Below are 22,600 nucleotides of genomic sequence, written 5' to 3'. Positions count from 1 at the left end.
TATCAAAAGCTCCAGTTCATAGAGCATTTGAGGACCTGGGGATCGAGTAAAATACTTTTACTAGCTGTAGTCATGTTATAAGTGTGTGTGTGTGTGTGTGTGACCAGAGTCATTGAGTGCAGCCACAGTCTAAAGGTCAACTGGTGGCAGCACTAGTGTCAGTGTTCAGGTTTTGTTTTTTAGTTTTTTTTTTTGGGGGGGGGGGCTGCCTTTTTTTCAGATTAGAGCAATAGCCCCTCCAAATGTCTGTGAACGTCCCTGATCTACCTCTTACGTGAACTACTCGGAATCGTTTTTATGTTTTTTAAATGCATGTGTGTTTAAATGTTTCACCACATTCACAACACACAGCATTTTATCTGTGTGGTTCGCAGCTTGTGGACTGTGGATTCTTTCTCACGCCTTTCGTGTGTGTGGGTGGGTGTGTGTAACTCACAGGAATTGTATCTTAGAGCACAAACCATCAGATTCTCCTATCAGTCATCCTCAGGTCAGATCTGTTGATTGAGGTAAAACATGTCAATAACCTTTTTAGCTTTACAAATTACAACTTATCCTCGTCACAGCTGGAAAGTGACTAAGTACATTTATTCACTAAAACCCGTTTTTATTAAAAAGCCGTTTTGGGTCGTCTTTCCATTTTTCCAACCATCACAACTCTGGTTTTGGTCGAAATAAACACATAGTTTACCGATTTTTATATGTGAAAATATGTTGGCTCCATACACGCTATATACGTTTTTTGAATGGAGTCTGGTGGGTTTAGCGCTAGCGACTTTAGAGCTGTTTCTGGTTAAACAGAAAGGTCTTAAAATAGGTTTTTATAAAGGCCTATATCTGTAGGGAAGAAATCCTTTCCATAATGTTGTCAGACACCTAAAATAATAATCTGAGCCTTTTAGCGGCAAAACCAGCACTTTTAGTGGACCAAATAGAAGGCAAACAATTGCCCCCATAGGGTTACATTGCAGCCCGGTCTGTGGCTGCCGGTTACAGCGTTCACACTTTATACTGGACCAATTTCAAAGATTGTTGTTCCCATCAGTCACTTGCAGAGGTGTCAAAAGTATTCCCATTCATTACTCAAGTTGAAGTACAGACACTAGGGTTTGAAAAGACTTCTGTAGAAGTTGAAGTATCAACTCAAGGTTTTTACTCAAGTAAAAGTGTAAAAGTACTGGTTTCAAAACTATTTAAAGTATAAAAGTAAAAGTAATGTAAGGGGGGAAAAAATGCCATTAAGGACAAAAACTTAGCCCGCCCCACAGGGGCCTATAGTGCACTACCCCACCTCCACAAAAAACATATTTCTAAAGGCCATAAAGACTAATGTTATATTAAAATCATACATTTCAGACAACGGCAGCTACAGTCTGGTGTTAGAATCCTCTCCAGTGAAATACAGACACACTTTTACACTGTTTAGCTGTCAGCATTTTAACCGTGTTTACTCCAGCTGCTAGCTAACGGTAGGCTAACATTACCTGCTGTCGAGTTCAGTGTTAACTAGCTAACAGTAGGCTAACGTTACCTGCTGTCGAGTGTAGTGTTAACTAGTGTCCCGTGCGGCGATGTTTCAGTTCCCTCTAATGTCTGTTTTCGGAGCATCAGAGAGGAGCGCAGGCATTTAAGTGGCACCTAAATAAGGCTCTGAAATCCGCGTTGCTATTCGGTCCGGTAGATAACAGTTGTTAAAGCACCGGTGCCGTATCCGCACCGGATCTGTGCAGGTGCGATGGATCGCGTACAAACCAATAGGGTGTTGGAATGGTATATGTTTATACTTCTCATCCAACCACAATCTAATTCACTCTATCCGGAAGGCGTGATTTATCTGGATAGTGTGTGTGTGTGTGTGTGTGTGGGTGTGTGTGTGTGTGTATGTGTGTGTGTGTGTGTGTTTTTTTAAACGATGACAAGCCGGATTGAAAACAAGCCAAACTGAGATAGGAGTAACGAGGCTATTTTAAAAATGTAAGGAGTAGAAAGTACAGATAATTGCATGAAAATGTAAGGAGTAGAAGTAAAAAGTCTGCTGTAAAATAATCACTCCAGTAAAGTATAGATACCCAAAATTTCTACTTAAGTAAGGTAACGAAGAATTTGTACTTAGTTACTTGACACCTCTGGTCACTTGCACACAAAAACATTGGAAAACAGGCTCCAAGTTACTGTTACTGTTACCCTTTAAATCTCTGAATTTGATGCCTTAAATTGAGCCATTATTATTTCAAAATGAAGTTATATGTTGCTTAAATGCACTTAAAAGTTATCAAAGCCTTGTGTAAAAGCAGACTGAGTGGCATAAACAACATTTAGAGCTGCACTTTGGTCCTTTTTAAGATTGGTTTGTTTTACCACTTAACATAATCTTAAATTTCATTCTTACTATGAAGAAAAAGTGAGTAAACTGTTAAATTGAGGGTGTCTGTTCCCTTCTGAATGTGCCGTAGAGCCAAATGTCTGAACGTCAGAGGCTCTTAGAGCTTTTATGTTGATTTATGTATCCTGAGTGTTGGTGCAGCAGCAGGCATAGGATCAGTGAAACCAGTAGCTCAGCCAAACAGGAAGTTGTGATTAATACCTCGTAATGTGTGTGTTTTTGTCCAGGATGTCGCGGCATGTGGGACAATATCTCCTGTTGGCAGAGTGCGGCGATCGGCAGTGTGATAACCCGCCCCTGCCCCCTCTCCCTCCTGCACCTGTTTGGAAAAAACGGTGAGTCTGACATCATCGTCGCATCCGATGTTGACGTTTCTGGACATTTGTGCGCCGTCAGGGAATACGCAGCCGTAGATCTGTTACAGGCAACGTTGGGGAGTTTAAAGAAATCTACGGTTATAAGACGTTTGGGAACTATTTTAAAGTGGGACTCATCGGCGTGGGAAAGTCATGCTGCATTAAATGTCCGAAAACTTCTCCACTCCACAGTGCTGCGGAGGACAACTATTAAACTAATCGGCAACTATTTAGTTAATCGATTAATCGGTTTAAGTCATTTTTTATGACTTGGAGGGTAAAGCTTATTAAGAAATGAAAAGGTTGAAATGTAGAATAAAGCCTTTGATTGAAGGTGGAACTTTAACTTTAATGTTGTTGTTGTTTTTTTGTGAAGATTCAATTTATTTCCAATAATTTAAAATCACAGTTTGTAAAATCGTCATTTTGAATAGAATATTAATCTGAGCCTGTCAGCGGCAAAACGAGCACTTTTGTGAAGGTAAATACAAGCTGGACAATTGCCCTATTACCTTACATTGGGGCTTGTTTTGCCGCTGCCGACTGCAGCGTTCTTGCTTAATACTGAACTCATGTCAAAGATTGTTGTTCCCATCAGTCACTTAAACACAAAAACATAGAAAAATAAGGGGCCTGAACAACGAATCAAGATCAACATGCCCTGGATTTCTTTCAGTAACCCGGCTTCACCTAACCTAACCACCGCGGTCCCGCATAAGCTGTGTCACGACGGTGGTTATCAACTAGTTCTATCAAGTCAGGGTTTCCCAATCCAGAGGTGCGCGCGTTCACATTAAAGAGGCGGTGTTTGCACAGCACGACCAATTGCAAACATCTACCAGAGCCGCATATTTCACATAAGAAAAGCAAATTATAATTCCACATAAATATGAAGAACACAGACACTGTTTTACAGGCAAAACGCAATACAGTCACTGCTTCCTAACCCAGGAAGGAGAGCTGGGAAGAAATGGCCGACGCTGTAGATGCGCAAATCACAACGCTTATCAATATCACTCAGCCCATCAGTCAGGCAAAAGATCGGATCATAATAACACTTGTGCTTTCCATAAACGGTCGTTGCCGTTTTATTTCAGTTGCAACCCCGGCAGTGGTAAGCGATTGTGAGTGCAAGTAAAAAAAATATAAAAACATAATTCAAACTGATGTGCGCATTGGCAACACACGGCTCAAGAAGCTAATAAATAGCCTATACGTAATTCCCTCCTCTGAAAATCTATATCTTTCATAAAAATACCCATCGGGTTATGTTAATGGGGTTGTCGGTCTCTAAATGTTGTAACTTTTATGAGCGCATCTCTCTCTCTCTCTCTCTCTCTCTCTCTCTCTCTCTCTCTCTCTCTCTCTCTCTCTCTCTCTCTCTCTCTCTCTCTCTCTCTCTCTCTCTCCCCGCGCACCGAGCTCCACCGGATCTTCTAAGAACGGTGACGCTGTTATCAGCCGAGTATTGATTGGTCGGTAGGCGGTGCTTTAACACCGGTTAATCTCTAATCTCCAACATAACGTGCTCCCGAGCAGTTTAGGGTTGAACCTGAAGTTACCTCGTTAATGCCAAATCTTGCTTCGTAGTACAGGCCTCAGGTTGAAAAAAAACCGGTAGTTACCCTTTTAAGAAAAGATTTACGACACTTTTGTCCCAAAAATAAAGACGGAAGTTTGGCTCAGCTAACTCCAACAAATTGTACAATTGTCTCAGCTGAAAAGTGTCTTTGGCAAGTTTTGTTAGAAAAGTGTCTACATACAGAACTCATCCTTTTCCTCTGGGCGTAGAAAACGACCTGAGCTGACTCTGGAGAACAATAACTCCTCAAGTGTTTGTTTCTGAACTCATTTGACGGAAATCTACGGATTTATTGCTTTAATACTTTTGTCAATATTTTCAGACAAACAGAAACTTGGTTCAGATGGTAAAACCTCCCTTGATCCCTCACCCTCTGCTACACCAGCACCCTCTCCGTCTCTCTCTCCATCTCTGTGTTTACCTCTCCTCCCTCCATCCCGCGCTGCTCGGGCTCCTTAATGAGTCCAATTATTCGCCGTGCAGCTGACAACATCTGGGCTGGCCCACATTTTCTCTGTGATTCGCCCTCCGCAGCATCTGTCGGCGGCCCGCTTTCTCCCCCTGCAGACATGGAGAGCATTAGATCGTCCCGGTTAAAGGATGAGGCGTGTAATCGCCACAGAGCAGCGGCTGCTCCACATCGGAAGTCACTGACTGTTAAATAGATTCTCTCTCTCTCTCTCTCTCCTGTCGGTCTACTGTACATCTGAATCTGTTCGCTGTGCAAGAGAGACGACAAGACTGAGACAACTGACTGAAATTTTAAATATGAAAACCGAAACGTCTGCTGTTAATGGTGGAAATAAGCTGTTTTTGTAGGCATGTAAATCCCAAGTGAAGTATCTAAATACTTTTTCCAACACAAAAAAACCCGCAGAAATCACCTCCAAAGCTCACAAATTAACCCGTCAAACTCTTGTTTGTTTAATTTGTATAAAAAAACCCAAAGTGTAACAATGAAAATTCAGTTTTATGGAGGGTTTTCTGCTGGACTATGTGTGGTCTCTGAGCTGTTCCAACCTGCAGAGACTTCAGGAAGTTAATGTTGTTGAGCAAGAAATAGTTTCCTATGTGCAGCAGATACAGCGGCAGAGTTTTATCAGGAAATGTAATGTGCAGATCGATGCATCTTTCGGTTTGTTGGGTGTCAATGTGCATTTTATATGTAATTCATCTACAAATCTAAAAAGAGTTGCTTTAAACTGCTTTCAGGAACACAAAAAGTTCAAAGACTTGACTTAAATGTACTTAATTTTTTTTCTTTGTAAACCAATTAAAACTTTATTACATCTTGCTGACACCTCAGAGCAGTTTCCCTCTCTCACAAGTGAGTCGAGTGTACACAGGAGTGTGTTGGACCCTCTTGGCCACCGTACTCGTCCTCTTGAGTTCAGATCAGTTAACGTGAACAAACTGTCAGCGGGCCAGCAGCCTCATTAACAGCCAGGCTGCCGTGGAGCACGAATCGAGTGTATTTACAATAAGACAGCTTAGAAACACAATCTGCTGCAACTGCTGAGGACCTTTTATTATGGCCGACCTTTTCCAGACCGCTGTTACACTTTTATTTACTCTGAGATTTAATAAGACCTGCAGAGAAATACAGTTAACATGAGGACACTGAGAAGTTGTTTGTGCATTCACGAAATATACATTTTTTTTATTGTTACACAAGACTGTAGTCAGGATTATACCTCCCCTTGTCCCCTCTAGATTTTTGTTTGGTTTATTTATGGATATAGAAAGACAAAAAGGATCCAAGGGATAACATGTAAAAGCGATGAACACTTTTTTCCAACATGGTCCCTCATGGAAGAGAACTACAAAGCAATAAAGTACCCGGTCCCCAGTCTAGTCTATTTTCCCCTAATTATCTATTTTATTCCACAAGTAAATCCTAACTTTAAGTTTAAAATCCCTTTTAATTTCTGCCATTTTAATAAGTGGAAGACTATTCCATAAAATAATTCATATATGTCTGTCTGAAGTTTGCCAATGACCATTTGGATGATCCAGAGGAGTCATGGGAGAAAGTAATGTGGTCAGATGAGGTGTGTGTGTGTGTGTGTGTGTGTGTGTGTGTGTGTGTGTGTGTGTGTGTGTGTGTGTGTGTGTGTGTGTGTGTGTGTGTGTGTGTGTGTGTGTGTGTGTGTGTGTGTGTGTGTGTGTGTGTGTGTGTGTGTGTGTGTGTGTGTGTGTGTGTGTGTGTGTGTGTGTGTGTGTGTGTGTATTTTCTTGCTTCACTATTCACACATGGCACCTTACATGAACAGAAACTGGCCCTAGTCTCATGGACATGTTGAGTGTGCACCATCAGAATCTGAAATCCCAAATACTTTGGGGCTACACATATACCACGTATATGCTATATGTTATTTATTCAGTTACCTGTTAAATTACACTCTCTGTAAATATTAATTCCGAACACAAATGTTTCCAAGCTGCCAGGATTTACAATTTGGAACTGAATCCTATAATGTTTTGTTGGCATTAAAGTAGTAAAATCTAAGTAAAATAAGTCTAAAAATACAATATAAAATCGACCTGACTTGACATTGAATTCCAACACATAAATGAATCGACTAATTGTTTCTGAACATGTGTGTCTCAGGTAACCTCAGCAGGAACTGCACAGAGACCGGTTGGTCTGACGTCTATCCCGTCATCACCGTCGCCTGCTGGTCCAACAACACGGGTGAACCCAGCGAGGTGAGTTCACTGTCTGTTCACTTTCTGTGTAGTCTTGCGTTGCCAGACCTTCCTTCACAGCGCTACAGAGGAGGGTCTGGCTACTCCACACATCATCCCGGGATGGGAGCAAAACGTGCTCTGGTTTATTGGCATTTCTTTAAACCAATCACAATCGTGATGGGCGGCGCTAAGTGCCAGACGCAGTAAGGGGAAGGAACTTGTTTTGGTGGAACATGTGTACGTTCAAATGTTGTTTTAGTCGTGCGAGAGTAAACTCAGATTGGACACATAGTCTAGCTAGCTGTCTGGATTTACCCTGCAGAGGTCTGAGGAGCAGTTAACCATAGTCCTCAGAAATCCACCGAAGTTTAAAATTACACCACACAGAATGTGGAAGGTAACGGGACATCCGGCCGAAAGGAGGGACATCCGGCCTAATGTCCGGCAACACCTGAACAATCCCTGAAATGAAACATCGTCAATATAGACTACTTTCTGTGTAAAGTTACGTGTGAGCTGTGTGGCTACAGTTAGCCAGTGATGATGTTCAGTTTTTTTTTTTTGAAGCTGCTGCAGACTGATACTTCATGTTTCATGTCTGATTGTGAAACTTTGGCGGATATTAGCAGAGAAAGTTGTAGGAAAGCTGTCCTAAGTGAACTGTAGAAAGTGCAGCTATACTCTGGTGCGGTCAGTCAGTCTATGGCTGAAGTGACAGATGGGATACCCAAATGTTGATACGTTGACATCGACATTTGTATCGGGTGTGATCTAGCATCTACCGCTTCATTTGTTCATGAAGGACGAAGTTAAGGGGGAAAATAAGACTTTAAGACTATCACCCAGGAAACGTGTCTATGTCCCGGGTCTACTGAAGGGGGTGGGGGGCGGTGTTCCAACCCAAACCACAATCTAGTTTCACCTCGTCAGGCCTCAGCAACAATTATTCAAATGCAACAATCGGAGACATTTCAAGGAGACATCACTGGACAGACACAAGCTGGGACGAACGGTCACAAGCTAAAACTATAAAAGGGGAACCACTGCTTCGTTTTACAAGTCCTGCAATTACTAGTAATAATTTCCTGCGAGTTTTTTTTTTTCCTGAAAAGAACTGAGATTAATTAAAGAAAGGAATGACAATCTAAGACAGTACGCCATACATACTACTGTAAGTACAAAGTTATTTGTTAGTTTTAACAAAGAAACCAGAACAGTACTTGTATAAGCAGTTACCACAATGGTTTCCTTTTGTATTTTTCAATCGGACCGAGTCTACGTGTAAAGTCCCACGCAGCAGAGCATATCTCGGTTTGGCCCACTTTGAATCATTTGTTTCAGAGCAGTAAAACCACCACAGACAGTTCTCATGATCTGGTATTAAAAAATGCCAACCACAGACTAGTTTCAGTAAGTTTCTTACCCTCTCCTGCACAATCTAATCTCTGCTCTTTGTTGTAATATACTTTAGTTTCTAATCATTTTGTGGTAATAAACTAAACCCTTTTGAATGTTTCCGTGCATCACTATTTTTTTTAAGCAATTCGTTTGAGGTTTCGAATTTCCAGCTACTCTTTGAAATGTTTGTCAGCTGCAGTTTCTGCAGGAAATGCATTTTCTAGTTTTGCTTTCAATGTAAAAAGTTGCACGTCTCCAAAACCAGATCTCAACACACCAGCTGATCCTTAAAGCAACACGTCCTCACACATAAACAACGCCGATGAGTCCCAAAACGACATTTGACAGTTCTATTTAATGTAGCAGTTGAAGTTTTAAATTCGTACTTAGTGTTACAGAACTAGTTAGGTGAAGGCAATACAAATACTTAGGTATAAGAAAACCTCAGGAATTGGCTTTAAATGAGTCCTGTTAAACTACTAAAATTAAGTCACAGACTTGGGTCCGTAAAAGGTTGAAGTGACCGTTGTCTTTAGTGCTTTAGGTCCCCCAAAACCCCCGAGACACCCCACTAAAGCCATCCCCAAGAAAGCGGGAGGGAGGGGGAAGCGCCAGCAGGGAGGAAACTGTAGAGTCGTAGGGCTTGTACAGGGCAGGAAACGGGTTGGGAAAAGGGGAAAAATCGGGAGAAATAGGAAAACGTGAGTCTCCCAGGGAAATTGGGAGGGTTGGCAAGCATGCATCCACTTCGGGTCGTAATATGGGTAAATATGGATTGTTATAAGCTGCGTGCACAATCAACCTATACGGCCGTTTTCTGGGTGAGGACCAAGAGGATCGTCTGCTTGAAGGATATGTTTAAATTGTTCAAGTTTGTCTAAATTCTAAATTGAAAGAGGTTTTGCTTGCCCTAAAGAAAACTTGGTACTTTAAAGATTTTCTTTGTGTTTCCATTAGTTCCAAAGTCAACAAAAACTTCAGTTCCATTTCCCCACAGTAAAGCACTTGTCTGAACTTAATAGATATAGATAACTTCAGGACTGTGGAGTTTGTCCCTCATCACTAACGTTGGAAACACATGGGATGTTTGAATGGCCAGTATTAAAAGGGGAAATGATTACAACATGCAAAACCTTTTTTTCAATGTACACATGGGACTTAAAAACCTGTCCTTTTTAAGTAGTTTAAGACCGACGCAGTTGTCAATTTCCCGTCCAGCGACCATGTCGTTTAAATAGCGAATGCTCCTGCGCCCATCTTTGCGCCCATGGGCGTGCTGGTCTTACAGGGAGGTGTGTTCAGGTGCATTCTGAGCGTATTGCTATCTTGAGACAGCGGGAAGTGATCGCGCCGTTGACCATCAAAAACCTGAAGTCTAAAGTCAATAGCATGTTATTGTTATTTTAACAGCGAATTGGTAAAATGCTCCTAGGCTCGTGCACAGTGCCCGCACACTATGCTTGTTACACACACAGGGACGCACAGCAGCACACAAACATGCAAATAAACAAATAAAAATATTACAGTGCAAATCTGCCATCATAATAATAATAATAATAATAAATTGAATTTATATACTGCTTTTCACAAACTCAAAGTCGCTTGATCATAATAGCATTGGCCAAGGTCCAAACGCGCCTGGCTTTTAAAAGGAATGGGAGATGATCTCTGATTGGTTTATTGCATGTTACGCCCAAAACACACCTCTGATTAATGAAGACACTAAGTACAACCCTTTAGAACCATGCGCACGGCCCACGGACCCTTTTTTTCGCCGTCAAACTAGCAAAAGTATATTTGGACACGCCCTAAACGCACCTGCGCCATGCACTTGAGCTTAGATCGTAAAAATAGGGCCCTAAAGCTTTTAATGCAGATGTGAAAATAAAACAGTGGGAACAAACAAAAGATTAATCTCTCCAAAATCAACCGACTGACGTTCAAACATACATGCGTTCACTGAAAACAGCCCGCAGGAAAGATAAACCGGCAGCTCGGTCCGACAGCTTCAGTGTGACTTGTGATAAAACTGCTCACTTCTGTAAATACTGACAGATGATAACTTCAAACAGACTGACTAAATATGGCCCATTAATCCACCGCATATGGAGTGTAAGCTTGTTCTTGTTGCTGATGATCAGTTTAAAGTCTGTCCAGTTTCAGCACTTTCAGTCGCTGTGGTGAAGTAAAAAGAGCTGATTTCATATCTGCTTACAGTGTGTTTCGGCATCTCCGCGTCTCTGTGTTTATCTGATCGAGAGAAGGCGCTCTGACAGAGATAAACGAGGAGAAGGGTCAGAGTCAAGAGGAAGGAGAGATTCTGGCTGACAGATCTTTGCACTCCAGCTGATCTTTCGGCTCAGCTCCCCCTTCTCTCTTCAGACCACCGTGAAATCAGCCTTTTCCTTCACATCATTGTGTTTTTGTATGCAGTGTTGCAGTTCTCAAGACCTCTTTTTTTTGAAGGTCTCTAAGAGGACTCTGGATTTTATTTCAAGACCGTCAAGCCCCAACTGCAGGGATATCGCTAAATTGCCTCTGCATTACTGTAATTGGATGATAAACTTCCTGCTTCAAATGCAGCCAATAACTTCACTAATTTCTAATTGGAAATTTGTTAATGTTAATCACTTCTCCCTGATACTTTTAAAGGTCCAATATGTAATATTTGTACTTTAATAAATCCAAAAATGACACCAATGCCTCATCAGATATTAAGGAAACATGTTAAACTGAAATATTATCTTTTCTGACAACAATACTAATGTCAGTATTTTTTCTTTTTGAACTTTGCATTCCGTGACGGAATTTATGTTTATGTTTTGATCTGTGTGTTGTTATCAACGGCCCAGTTTGACAGCCAGGCCGGGTTGCCAGATATACCTGTAAAAACGTAAACCCAGCGTGCTACAGCTGTAACGGTAGTACAGCCATGAAAGCAGCAAACAAACGAACAGGATCAACGGAGATAGATTCTACCTGACGTAAAAAAAAGAAAACCGCATGTTTCTAACAGTTGCGTGACCAGAGACGTAACAACCCCCTGGTAAATATTGGAGATGTATTTGAAAGATGGAGACAGCTTAAATCCCAAAAGTACGCAGATTTGGCTTATTTTCTTCTGAACAGGTAAGCATTAGCTTCAGGCTAATTTATCACAGCTACTAGGGATGGGCATTATTTGTCATTTCAACATTTGTGTTCTCACATTGAATTATATAGCTAGAGCCAGTAAGCCAGTAAAGTGATCCCGACTGGTCCTGGCTAACGCCGCCATGCTAACCCTGCTAACTGTTAACGTTACCGGGAGGACCAGGCAAGCAGCCCATGGCTGTTTACAGCGTGTAGCCTCTTCAGCAAGGGGAGCCGACAACGGTGAGTTATTTTACGCCACGAGAGGGGGCTGTAAATCGGAAAGAGAGGACTGTGAGTTTGCAGTGTGTTTAGCGATTTCTAGCGTCGGCTAGGTAGTGGTATTTTTAGCGTTTCGTATTGTAATTCTAAGCCGAGGAAGTGTGCCTGACTGGCGTGTGGAGAGGACAGTGAGGTTGTTGTGTTTTTAGCGGTTCATACTGTAATTTTAAGCCGAAAAAGTGTGTCTGTAAGTTGGTTACAGAGCTCCACGTGAGCACGGGCTTTTATGACTGTCAATATAGCCAGCATCTACCGTTAGCTACTCCGCTGTGCTATGGAGTAATGTCTGGCTATGTGAGACTAGCATCTAACGTTAGCTACTCCGCTGTGCTGTGGAGTAATGTCTGGCTATGTGAGACTAGCATCTAACGTTAGCTACTCCGCTGTGCTGTGGAGTAATGTCTGGCTATGTGAGACTAGCATCTAACGTTAGCTACTCTGCTGTGCTGTGGAGTAATGTCTGGCTATGTGAGAAAAGCGTCTAGCAACATTGTTGTGAATGCTGCGGTCTCAGCCTGACAACCCCCGTGAACTTCGAGTCTGAGCAGGAGGGGGCGGGGGAAACCACTCTCCAGTATTTTGAATTGGTAGTGCAGTAACTATTTTAACCGCTAGCTTCCAGTATTACATACAATATTACATATGGCACCTTTAATAGCCGGGACACATCAGCCAGATGGCCGACCGTCAACTGAAAAGCCAGTCGAGATGATCAGTCGGGTCCCCGAGGTAAAAAAAACTGCCCCGGGACACACTGAGGCGACACAGACTTGAGAAACGTAATACCTCTCCATAGCAGCACGCGGCGCTACTCTGTATTGTTGAAAAAAAAAAACGGCAGCTGATTGGACAAACGCGTCACATGGGTTTTTCTCCGGGAATTCAAAGCCAGACTGTCAGGGCGGCTCATTCAGAATACAATCTCATATTGGACTACAATAGTTCACTGAAACATATTTCTGAAAACATTTTAAGCGAGAAATAGGCCATGCATTTGCTGAATCTGTCTTCATTTCAGATCAACAAAGATTTTTGTCAGATTATGGGAGACTCTAGTCACGTCATTCCGCTCGCCATTTCCGGGTGAGTCCCGACTTCCCTGCCGCCGACTGAACATGTCAGGTCGGCCAAAATGAACGCCGACAGCCCCCCAGACTGACGACGACACGGGACACACCGAACAGACTCGAGTCACCGACCTCGCCAGACTGTCTAACGGACGATTTTCGGCCCTGTGTGTCCCGGCCTTAACACACACTCCCAAGAACTCCCAAGAAAGTGACTGCAGGAAACAGGAGAAGAAGCTCTGGCCGTCCGGCTCTGGTCTTGGTCTTGTCGCGGTCTCAGCCCCTCAAAGTCTTGGTCCTGGTCTCGATACACTCTGGTCTCGATGTTGACTTGGTCTCGGTTTAGGTTGTCTTGACTACAACACTGTGTGTGTGTTTCTGCACTTAAGAGCACCAGCTTCTTGCAAAGACAAAATACCTATTCTTCTCACTTACTTGTTTTAAAATATCCTCTGAGATTTCTGCCTCTAGCCCAGGGGTCATTTTAGTTAATGGGCCACAGACCCCTAATTTGATCTCAAGTGGGCCAGACCAGTAAACCACTCCAGAACACCTGCTCTAGCCCAAAACCATAGAAGTGAACGTAATTAATTTTGTAGCCATAATGCTTGGAAATTTAAAAAACAAAGATGCAAAGTAATTTAGATGTTGTGCAAAGCCTCCTTTTAGGCATTTAGGACGGTTATCCTAGTTGTGGGTTTCTGGTTTCTTCTGTTTGTCCTCCAGTCAACATGCTCATAATCTAATCAACATTACCCTGGGCTTGCTCTCAGCAACAACAACAAGTATGGTGAACTAAAAAGAACACAAACAATGAGTAGATGGTTGGAGGGTTATCTTGGATCTGTTGAACATGGAGAGAACAGTGATGGGCAGCCAATGAGACATGTTGAGGAACTTTTATAGAGGTGCACCATGTAGGATAATTGAGCCACTACACCATTTACCCGGTCATTTTCTGTTTGTATTATTCTTTATGCTTGTACACCAAGTCCGTAATTGTCGTCAAAGATGTACAATTGATCGATTTTAATGGAGAAGATAATCAGCAGGTGAATCCACAATGGTAATGATCATTAGCTAATATTTCAAAATGAGCTCCAGCTAAACCAAATCCAACAGTAAAATCCTGCTTTTGCATGTTGGCACAGGATATAATAATCTAATGGTAGAATATATAATAGTAGAACAGTTACAGGGGGCATTTTACTACTTTTTAATTCTTTAATTACATGTTCCGGATTTATACTTAACAGAGTTTTACTGAAGGAACATTTTCCAGAACAGCTGAGACTTGCACACGGTATATTGTTATGGCGAGACACTGGTTGAAGCCCTCCGCTCCTCCAGCGGAGTTCAACGGGGGTTCAGCTCCTGGTCTCTAATCCGCCCTGGTCTGAAAGTAAACTGGAATTTATTTCCCTCTAGAGAAAGATTATGAAGCAGAATATGTTGCAAAATCCTTTCTTCACCATCTTTTCTCTTTCCAGTGAGCCTGTGTTATCTGTCTGCTGTGTCAGTGCGTTTGTATCCGTGTGTTTTGAACCTGAGGCGTCCTGTGCGATGCCGCGGAGCTTATCTTCCGACCGTCCCAGTTATTGCTTTCGGTCCCGGCTGCATTCCAGGACCCTTTGGTTTATACTGAGCTTTAAACAAGCAGGTAACATCCAGGTTTAAGAGAATATCCGGAACCACTATTGTGTCCACGCTGAAAAAAGCCACACACTCCCCCCTTGTTCTCTCATTCTTTACCGTGCAGTCTGGTTGAAAGTCCATCATGCTTCGCAGTCTCATTACTTTAAAGGAACACGCCGACTTATTGGGAATTTAGCTTATTCACCGTAACCCCCAGAGTAAGACAAGTCGATACATATCCTTCTCCTCTCCGTGCGTGCTGTAACGCTGTCTGACGGCTCCAGCGGCATCAGGCCAGCACAGAACATGCAGGTGAATGGTTCCAGTAATCCTACTGCGCCGAATAAGTGACAAAATAACGCCAACATGTTCCTATTTACATGTTGTGATTTATAGAGTCACAGCGTGTACAAAAAACAACGTAACATGAGACACAGCCGTCTTCTAACTGTAAACAAACCGGGAACTATATTCTCAGGCGGAAGAATATAGTACTTGGGCGGAGTGATATGCTCGAATCAAGCCTGTCGGAGAATATAGTTCCCGGTTTGTTTACTGTTTCTTATTAAACAAAAAGCATCTCCCTCTTTAACAAAAAGGTCTATTTCTATAGGGATATTCTATTAGAATAATAATCTGAGCCTGTCAGTGGTTAAAAACAACACTTTTAGTTGAAGTAAATTGAAGGTGCGGAATTGCCCCGTTAAGGTCACATTGCAGCAAGTAAACAAATAAATCGAACAGAAACCAATAAATCATGTACTCAGGGGTGGGTCTAGAGCCCCCCGATCTGAAAAATGATTTCTCCGTCCCAATTCGTTGGGCTCGAGTGCTGTCAATTGTAGAAATATTTTATCAACAAAATGTGTGCATGTGCTTGTTGCAAAAGCGCTGTGTTTGAGGAAGTGGTTAAAAGTACTCTGTGTGACCTCTGATACACAGAAAGTTAAGTCATGAAAAGAGTTTAGGCTTTTATTGCATAGAGGTGCGTTGTTTGAAGGTTGCGACAACGGAAGAGGAAGTTGCCCCACACAGAGGTCCCCGTGTGTGTGTGTGTGTGTGTGTGTGTGTGCCCAAAAAATAAAAACAATTGAAATTAATAATGAATGTGATGTTTTATTCAGCAAAATAAAATTGTGTTGTTCTATCCAATATTTCTAAGCAGATTTTCTATGCTGTATTCTGTGTAAATCCTAACTGATTATTGGTCCCCCCCTGTGCCATCCCACTTAAAAAATCCTTGCCCCTGCATATACTGAGCAGTGTGAAAGAAAACAGTAGAACATAAAAATGAATGCTAACACACACTCTCACTCACACACACACACACACACACACACACACACACACACACACACACACACACACACACACACACACACACACACACACAGCTGGACTGTGATCCTCTCCAGAGCCCTCAGGTGTGGGACTCCTGCTCTTTGACTATCTCAGCGAAGCTTCTTTTTGTTTCCTGTGGAAGAGACGGAGGTTTTCCGTCTGGAAAACATTCAGCTGAGACCAGACGTCACCTCTGGCACTCACACAGATACTCGCACTTCACACACACACACTGGAGATCCAGCTGATTTTCCTCTCCGATCACTCTCACTGCGACACAAAACAGATCTTCAAATCAACAAGCACATGTGGCCTCAGCGATGGAGAGAAAGGACAGGAGACCGTTTAATTGGGACTTGAAGCTTTGAAAAATAGACTCAAAGGGTGTCGAGCGAGCGAGAAAGCCTTAACTTCATTACATGCAAGCGTTCTTTAGCGAATGGAAGCTACAGCCAAATTGCATTTGTTATGATTTCCTCGATGAGAAGCTTTATCTGCTGTAATAAATAGCAGTTTGTGGAGGTCAGAGACTGATACAACCGTAAAGAGCTACTGACGTGAAGAAGACAGCCGAGGTGTGGAAATGATTCATTGTGCGACAGTAAAGTGGCAACATGAGGGGGAAAAAAACGTCCCAGTTTGAGCTGAGAATGTAAATGATGTGCTCGCTGCTAAACACACAGATGAGAACACATCATTTTTCTTTTCTTCTTTACACAGCACATCTGTTAACATAACAAAACCTCTGTCAAACATCTGTGACATCGTGAAATATCCACCTGGAGCAGTGCTGGTTATAAAAATATTGATAAAGAAAACCTTCTCAGGTAGCCCAACTGACTTGGTCGAACATCGGTGTTAATCCAACGCACAGTTGTGGCACCAAAGGCTGAATTATTTACAACTCACTCCATTTAATTCACACACTCGGGCAGTGACAGTCAAATAAACTGCACAATAGTCCGGTCCCGACGATGCACCACAACATCCCCTGCCAGGGTTTTGTTGCATCTCTCTCCCTTGTTTCCTAACTTCTCTATTGGCCTTGTTTGTGCATACATACAAGAAATTAGTTTTTTTGCTCTGTGTGATATCAACGGACCGGAAGCGAATACATCTCACCCAGTTCTTTATAGAAATGTATAGGAAGCAAAATCTGGCACAACTTTAACAACAATTTATATATATATATATATATATATATATATATATATATATATATATATATATATATATATATATATATTTTTTTTTTTTTTTCCCAAATCTCCAACCCAAAACTGAGCCACGCCGATAAATGGTTATTATATTTGGGTTATTTACAGATACCTTTTACCACGAGAGCACAATTTGAATTTGCTCAGCGAGTCACTCTGGCAATGAGTAATGATGCTCATTACCTCATGCCCTTGGAGCCAGGCTGCACCAATCACATCGGTGTATCTGATATAGGCGGGCCAGACGCGAGCTAAACAGATGACGACGTCAAAGTCCGGAATCAGTCAGGTTTTCTGTCAGTGAAACTGATCTATATTGATTGTGCATTTATTTGCATTCTGACCAAAATTTGTGAATAATTTTGTCTTTTTAAAAAAAAAAATATAATTGTGCGAATGTTCATCCCTGGCTCTGATGGTCTTCATGTTCTTCTGGTCTCTGTCTTGACTCGGTCTTGATTTAAAAACCTACACAGGAGCACATAAGATAAAGACAGTCCAGATTTAGACTTCTTTCGTGGCCAGGAAGCCGCTCAGCCTAAAGTTCAACATCGCTTTAATTCTCTGGTGTCAGAGAGGAATACAGACAGGGCGAGCGAGCCAGAGTTTATGGATGGAGATGTGTTTGGACATAGAAGGCAATGTGGCTGCAGTAGACCAGAGCCAGCAGGTCATCAGCTCCCAGCCAGAAGGCCTGAGAATCAAACTCAGGAATGAGACGCTGATGCCAGGCCGTGACTGTCTGTGTAGCCTCACATATTTGTCCATGTGTGTTTAGAGTGGACAGATAGTGGTGGAAGAAGCACTGAAACCCTTTACCGAAGGAAAAGTAGTAATGCTACAATGGAAAAGTACTCCGATAAAGTCCTGCATTTACATTTTTACTTAAAGGCACTGAAATCTTATTTAAAAGCTACAACGGTTTTGGTTATTTCACGACCGACTTCTATGTCTTTATTTGGATTTCCCCACGTACATGTGTGCATAGTCTGAAGTAAAATGGGACGGGGTTGTCCGATCCAACCACACACACTCCTGATGCAGCAGATTAGCCTTAAAGAGTTCTAAACTTTAATCATTAACAACTTCAAACTCTATTGTTGAATTTTGTGCATGTAGTGATGACTATTTAAAGTGGTAGAGAAATATCTCAGATTTAAAATAATGTTTTTATGGGCTTAAAGTAAAAAATACAGTATATGCAAAAGTACCAAAATCATTGTCAGGTTTTAATTAGTTTAAGGGATAGCTTGGATGTATGAGTGTAGTTGTATGAGATAGAGCTGTAATACAAGTTCATTTTGATTGACAGTTTTTAAAAAGCCCGAACCCGTTTACAGCTCGACATTATTCAAACGCAGCTCTTTTGCCTTTAGTCAAGAATGAGTAATTTATACATTTTTTAACATCATTTACTAATGACTAACATAGGCTATAGGCCACGTGGAAGTAGGAACAAAGAAATAAAAGGCCAGGCTCCGTTTCACCTCCTCAGCATCTATTTTTGCGCTAATGGAAACGCATCACCTGACTGCATCGCCTGACCGCTCATTTACCGCGCAACCGTCCGACCCCGTGTAAAATGATAGAAATTAAGACCGAACCCGACCCGACGGGTTCGTTCAAAGATCTTCAGATCTAGTATGAGCTCCATAGTCGGTGTGTTAACTACAGTAGATGGCGGTCGGCACGACAACAGCTTGGACAAGCAGGCAGGAGTATCGACCCGGATGCTAAGCAACGTGCTGCTGTGGACGGGTGTAGCAGCTAAATGCATTTAGACAGCTAAAAACATCAATATCGGTTTAAAGGTGCAATAAGCACAGGCTCCTGGGTAGCTCACCTGGTAGAGAGGTGTCTATATAAAGAGGCTTAGTCCTTGACTCAGCAGTCGTGGGTTCGACTCCGACCTGCAGCCCTTTGCTGCATGTTATTATTATTATTCCCCCTCCTCCCCTTTTATGTCTGAGCTGTTCTGTCGAAAATAAAGGCCTAAAATGCCCAAAAACTAATCTTAAAAAAAAGAAATTGGTGCAGTAAGCGATGCTGTGCAAAGATTGTTGATATTTGAACTCAACTGCCGAACAAATACAACCCCCCCACCTTCCCTTCAGATGCGCCGCTCCCCCAGATTCAGGGACAGATAACTACCGGCCGGCCGACACAGTCACATGCTGCCTCCCCCTTCTTCCCCAACTGTCGCTGATTGGCTGGAACAGCCATTGCCCTCGTTTCTGTTTGTTTTCCATTCACACAGCCAGGGCTATATTAATAAATCACATTTTTTTTCTCCACGCACACAGAAAATAGAGAGCTAGGTGACCGTGAGGACATATTCACTGAATTTTACAAAAAGTGTATTGGATTAACATCACTTTCTATACCTTTAAGTGTACGCTATATTAAGAATATCATCACCGCTTCACCTTGCTGTCAGACAGCCCTTTACGACGGGGAACTGAAGCCATTATCTCTGCTCTCTTCTAAGCCACCAGACTCCTTTGACAAAAACAGTCATTTTACCTCTCAGGAGTAGGGAGGTGCTGCTCTAACGCTGCCTCCATCAGTTAGTTAGGTTGTGTTATTGTGTGACTTTGGTGGATCTGAGCTAACCCTTTAACTTCACACGACATCTCTGTGAAAAAAATCCAAACTATCTCTTTAATATGCATGAAGACGTTAAAACGTCAATAACAAAAAATCCCCAAATCTGGGGATCAAAGGATTTTGAAAACCAGAAAGAAGAAAAGACAAAAGTGAGGAAAAATAATGAATGAAAAGGAGGAAAAAAGAAGGAAGGATGAAAAGAAGAAAAACACAAGAAGGAAAAAAGAATGAAAAGAAGGAAGACTAGTTCCTTCTAGAGTGTTTATATGCATGCATGTCAAAACATTAATCCTTCAATCTCCAGATTTGAAAAAAAAGACTAAAACAGGCAAAAGAAGAAGGAATAAAAGGATAGAATAATGAATATATAGATAATATAATAGAAATAAAAGAAGATAAGACAGATGAAAGAAGGAAGACGGTTTACTTTTTAGAGTGTTATGCATAAATATTGAAAATCTCCAAATCCCCCCCCAAAAAACTTTGTCAGAAGGGAGGAAATAAAAGACTGAAGCAGGAAAAAGTCCAACAACAGACTGATAGGACAAAAAGGAGAGGATGATGAAAAATACAAAAGGTGAAAGATGAAATGTGAACAAAAGAAGGAAAGAAATAAGGAAACTTACTTGCTAAACAAAGCCAAGGGAAGAAGAAAGGAAAGCGAGGAAAAATTGGACAGAGTGAAGGATGTAAAAAGAAATCTGGAGAGCAGAACGTCTCCAGAAACAGAAACCTGTGTCTGAATGTGATGCTGAAGTTCAGCAGCTGCATGAGTGGACTTCTGTGTTTCTCTCTCTACATCTGTCTTTGTGAGGACCACCTGCAGGGGTAGCGTCATGTCAACGTGGGTCCTCACAAGTATAGAAGCACAAACAAGATTCTTTGTGCGTCTTCACATCTTAACACGACACATTTGTAAAGCGTGCACGCTCACGTGCTTCATGTGTTGGAGTGCAAACCTGTACAGTTTGTGTGTTTTTTTAAATGTGTGTAACTTTTAACAGTATGTGAAAGGGGCTTACAATATGTGTGTGAGTGTGTTGAAGTGCGCATGCTCATGCATGTCTAAAGCATGTGTATACTGAGAAAGTGTGTGAATGTCCCGTTTATTACCAGATGGTGTGTCAGACGCGGGAATGTTGTTTATAGATGATGAGAGAGCGATGAACGCCAGGCACACGCACATACACACACACACACGCGCACACACACACACACACACACACACACACACACACACACACACACACACACACACACACACACACACACACACACACACACACACACACACACACACACACACACACACACACACACACAGGGGTGGCAGATCCATCTCTGTGTCAGCCTGAGAGAGAGAGCGTTTACAGTGAGTTTGTACGGTTTTGAAATGGACCAGTCTCATCCTGAACGTGCTTCTATTGTGAAAGTCTATTAAGTTTATTTATATAGCACATTTAAAACAACCAAAGTTGACCAAAGTACTGTACAAATTGAAGTTCACAACACAAGCTCTAAAATCAAGCAAAAGGAGTAGTAAAAAAAAAAAGCAATAAATGCAGAAAATACAGTACAATATCATATTAAGATGCTACAAACCCCTAAGAGCAACCAAAGGCCATTGAGAACAAATATGTCTTGAGATGTGTTTTAAAACTGTCAATGGAGAGGGGGGACATCTGAGACAAAGTGGGAGACAGCTCCAAAGCTTTGGAGCTGCCACAGAAAAGGCACGGTCTCCCTTACCCACTAACCTCAATCCAGGAACAGTTCAAAAATAATTGACTCAAGGATCTCAGAGGCCTAGGATTGGAGTAGGAGCTGAGGAGTTCTGGAATATACTGAGGAGCCTGACCAGGAATGGCTTTAAAGGCAAATAAAAGAATCTTAAAATCAATCTTGTGTTTAATAGGTCGCCAATGCAGGGATGCCAGAATCGGATGCGATGCTTTCTCTTTCTCCTTGTAAGAGCCTCTCCACGCTGTAAACAGGAGCTCAGTGAGCGCTGTGTGATGTCTTATGCGTCGTCGTGCTTCAGTATCAGTCTCACCGCTGTTGGGTAGCGTGGGGACACGGGCCTTTTGGCTGATTTTTATTTTTGAAAAGGGAATAAACCCGAAGTCACCCAAACAAATCGTCCCTCATTCCGAAGACGTCGGAGAAGATCGTGAAGGACGAACTTTTGAACTCTGTACAGGATCTAGTAGACCCGCTTCAATTCGCCTACAGACCAAAACGGGGAGTGGAAGATGCAGCATGTACTCTTTTTAACTTGATCTATACCCATCTTGAGGGTGCAAAGAGCTTTGTGCGGCTGCTTTTTATTCAGCCTTTAATTGCATTCAACCACATATTTTGGCAGGGATCTTAAAGAATACTTTTAATATTGATCCTAGTCTTATCTGTTGGCTTGATGGACTTTTTAACTGACAGGTCACAACACGTGAGAGCAAATAGCATCTTATCCGATGTTCTCTTTTCCTCCACCGTTTCCCCCCCAGGGCTGCGTCCTCTCCGCGATCTTATTTATTTTATATACAAATGCACGCCAAAGCCAGCACGCCAGGCGTCGTGTCATTAAGTTCGCTGACGACTCGGTAACAGTGTTGCTGCTGACGCACAACGACCCCGAGTATGGCGCTACCTTAAATGATTTTACAGAGTGGTGCACGTCGTCTTTTATGAACATTAATGTGGCAAAAACTAAAGAAATGCTGATCGACTTTAGGAAGAATCCCCCCCCGCCCCACACCCTCTCTCCCACCCTTATTAACGATCAAGCTATCGAAGTGGTGAAGCAATACAAATAACCTCGGTATTATAATAGATGACAAACTCCCATTCGAGCCTCAGGTTGACGCTGTCTGTAAAAAAATCACATCGGCGTGTTTTTTTTTTTTTTTTTT

General features: G+C 42.1%; 1 protein-coding gene across 1 annotated transcript in view; it reads left to right on the top strand.

The window, feature by feature from the left end:
* Positions 1-22,600, top strand: part of LOC114549223 (vasoactive intestinal polypeptide receptor 2) — a 48,932-nt gene that overhangs the window by 15,429 nt on the left and 10,903 nt on the right. Inside the window, exons 3-4 of the mRNA XM_028569457.1 lie at positions 2,611-2,718; positions 6,933-7,030. Coding sequence (XP_028425258.1) covers positions 2,611-2,718; positions 6,933-7,030 — 206 coding nt within the window. The remainder of the gene's footprint in view (positions 1-2,610; positions 2,719-6,932; positions 7,031-22,600) is intronic.

Source organism: Perca flavescens, chromosome 22, assembly GCF_004354835.1.
Source record: "Perca flavescens isolate YP-PL-M2 chromosome 22, PFLA_1.0, whole genome shotgun sequence".
NCBI classification, from domain to species: domain Eukaryota; kingdom Metazoa; phylum Chordata; class Actinopteri; order Perciformes; family Percidae; genus Perca; species Perca flavescens.
The sequence above is the reverse complement of the archived record's forward strand: the minus strand, read 5'-3'. Positions and strand labels throughout refer to the sequence as shown.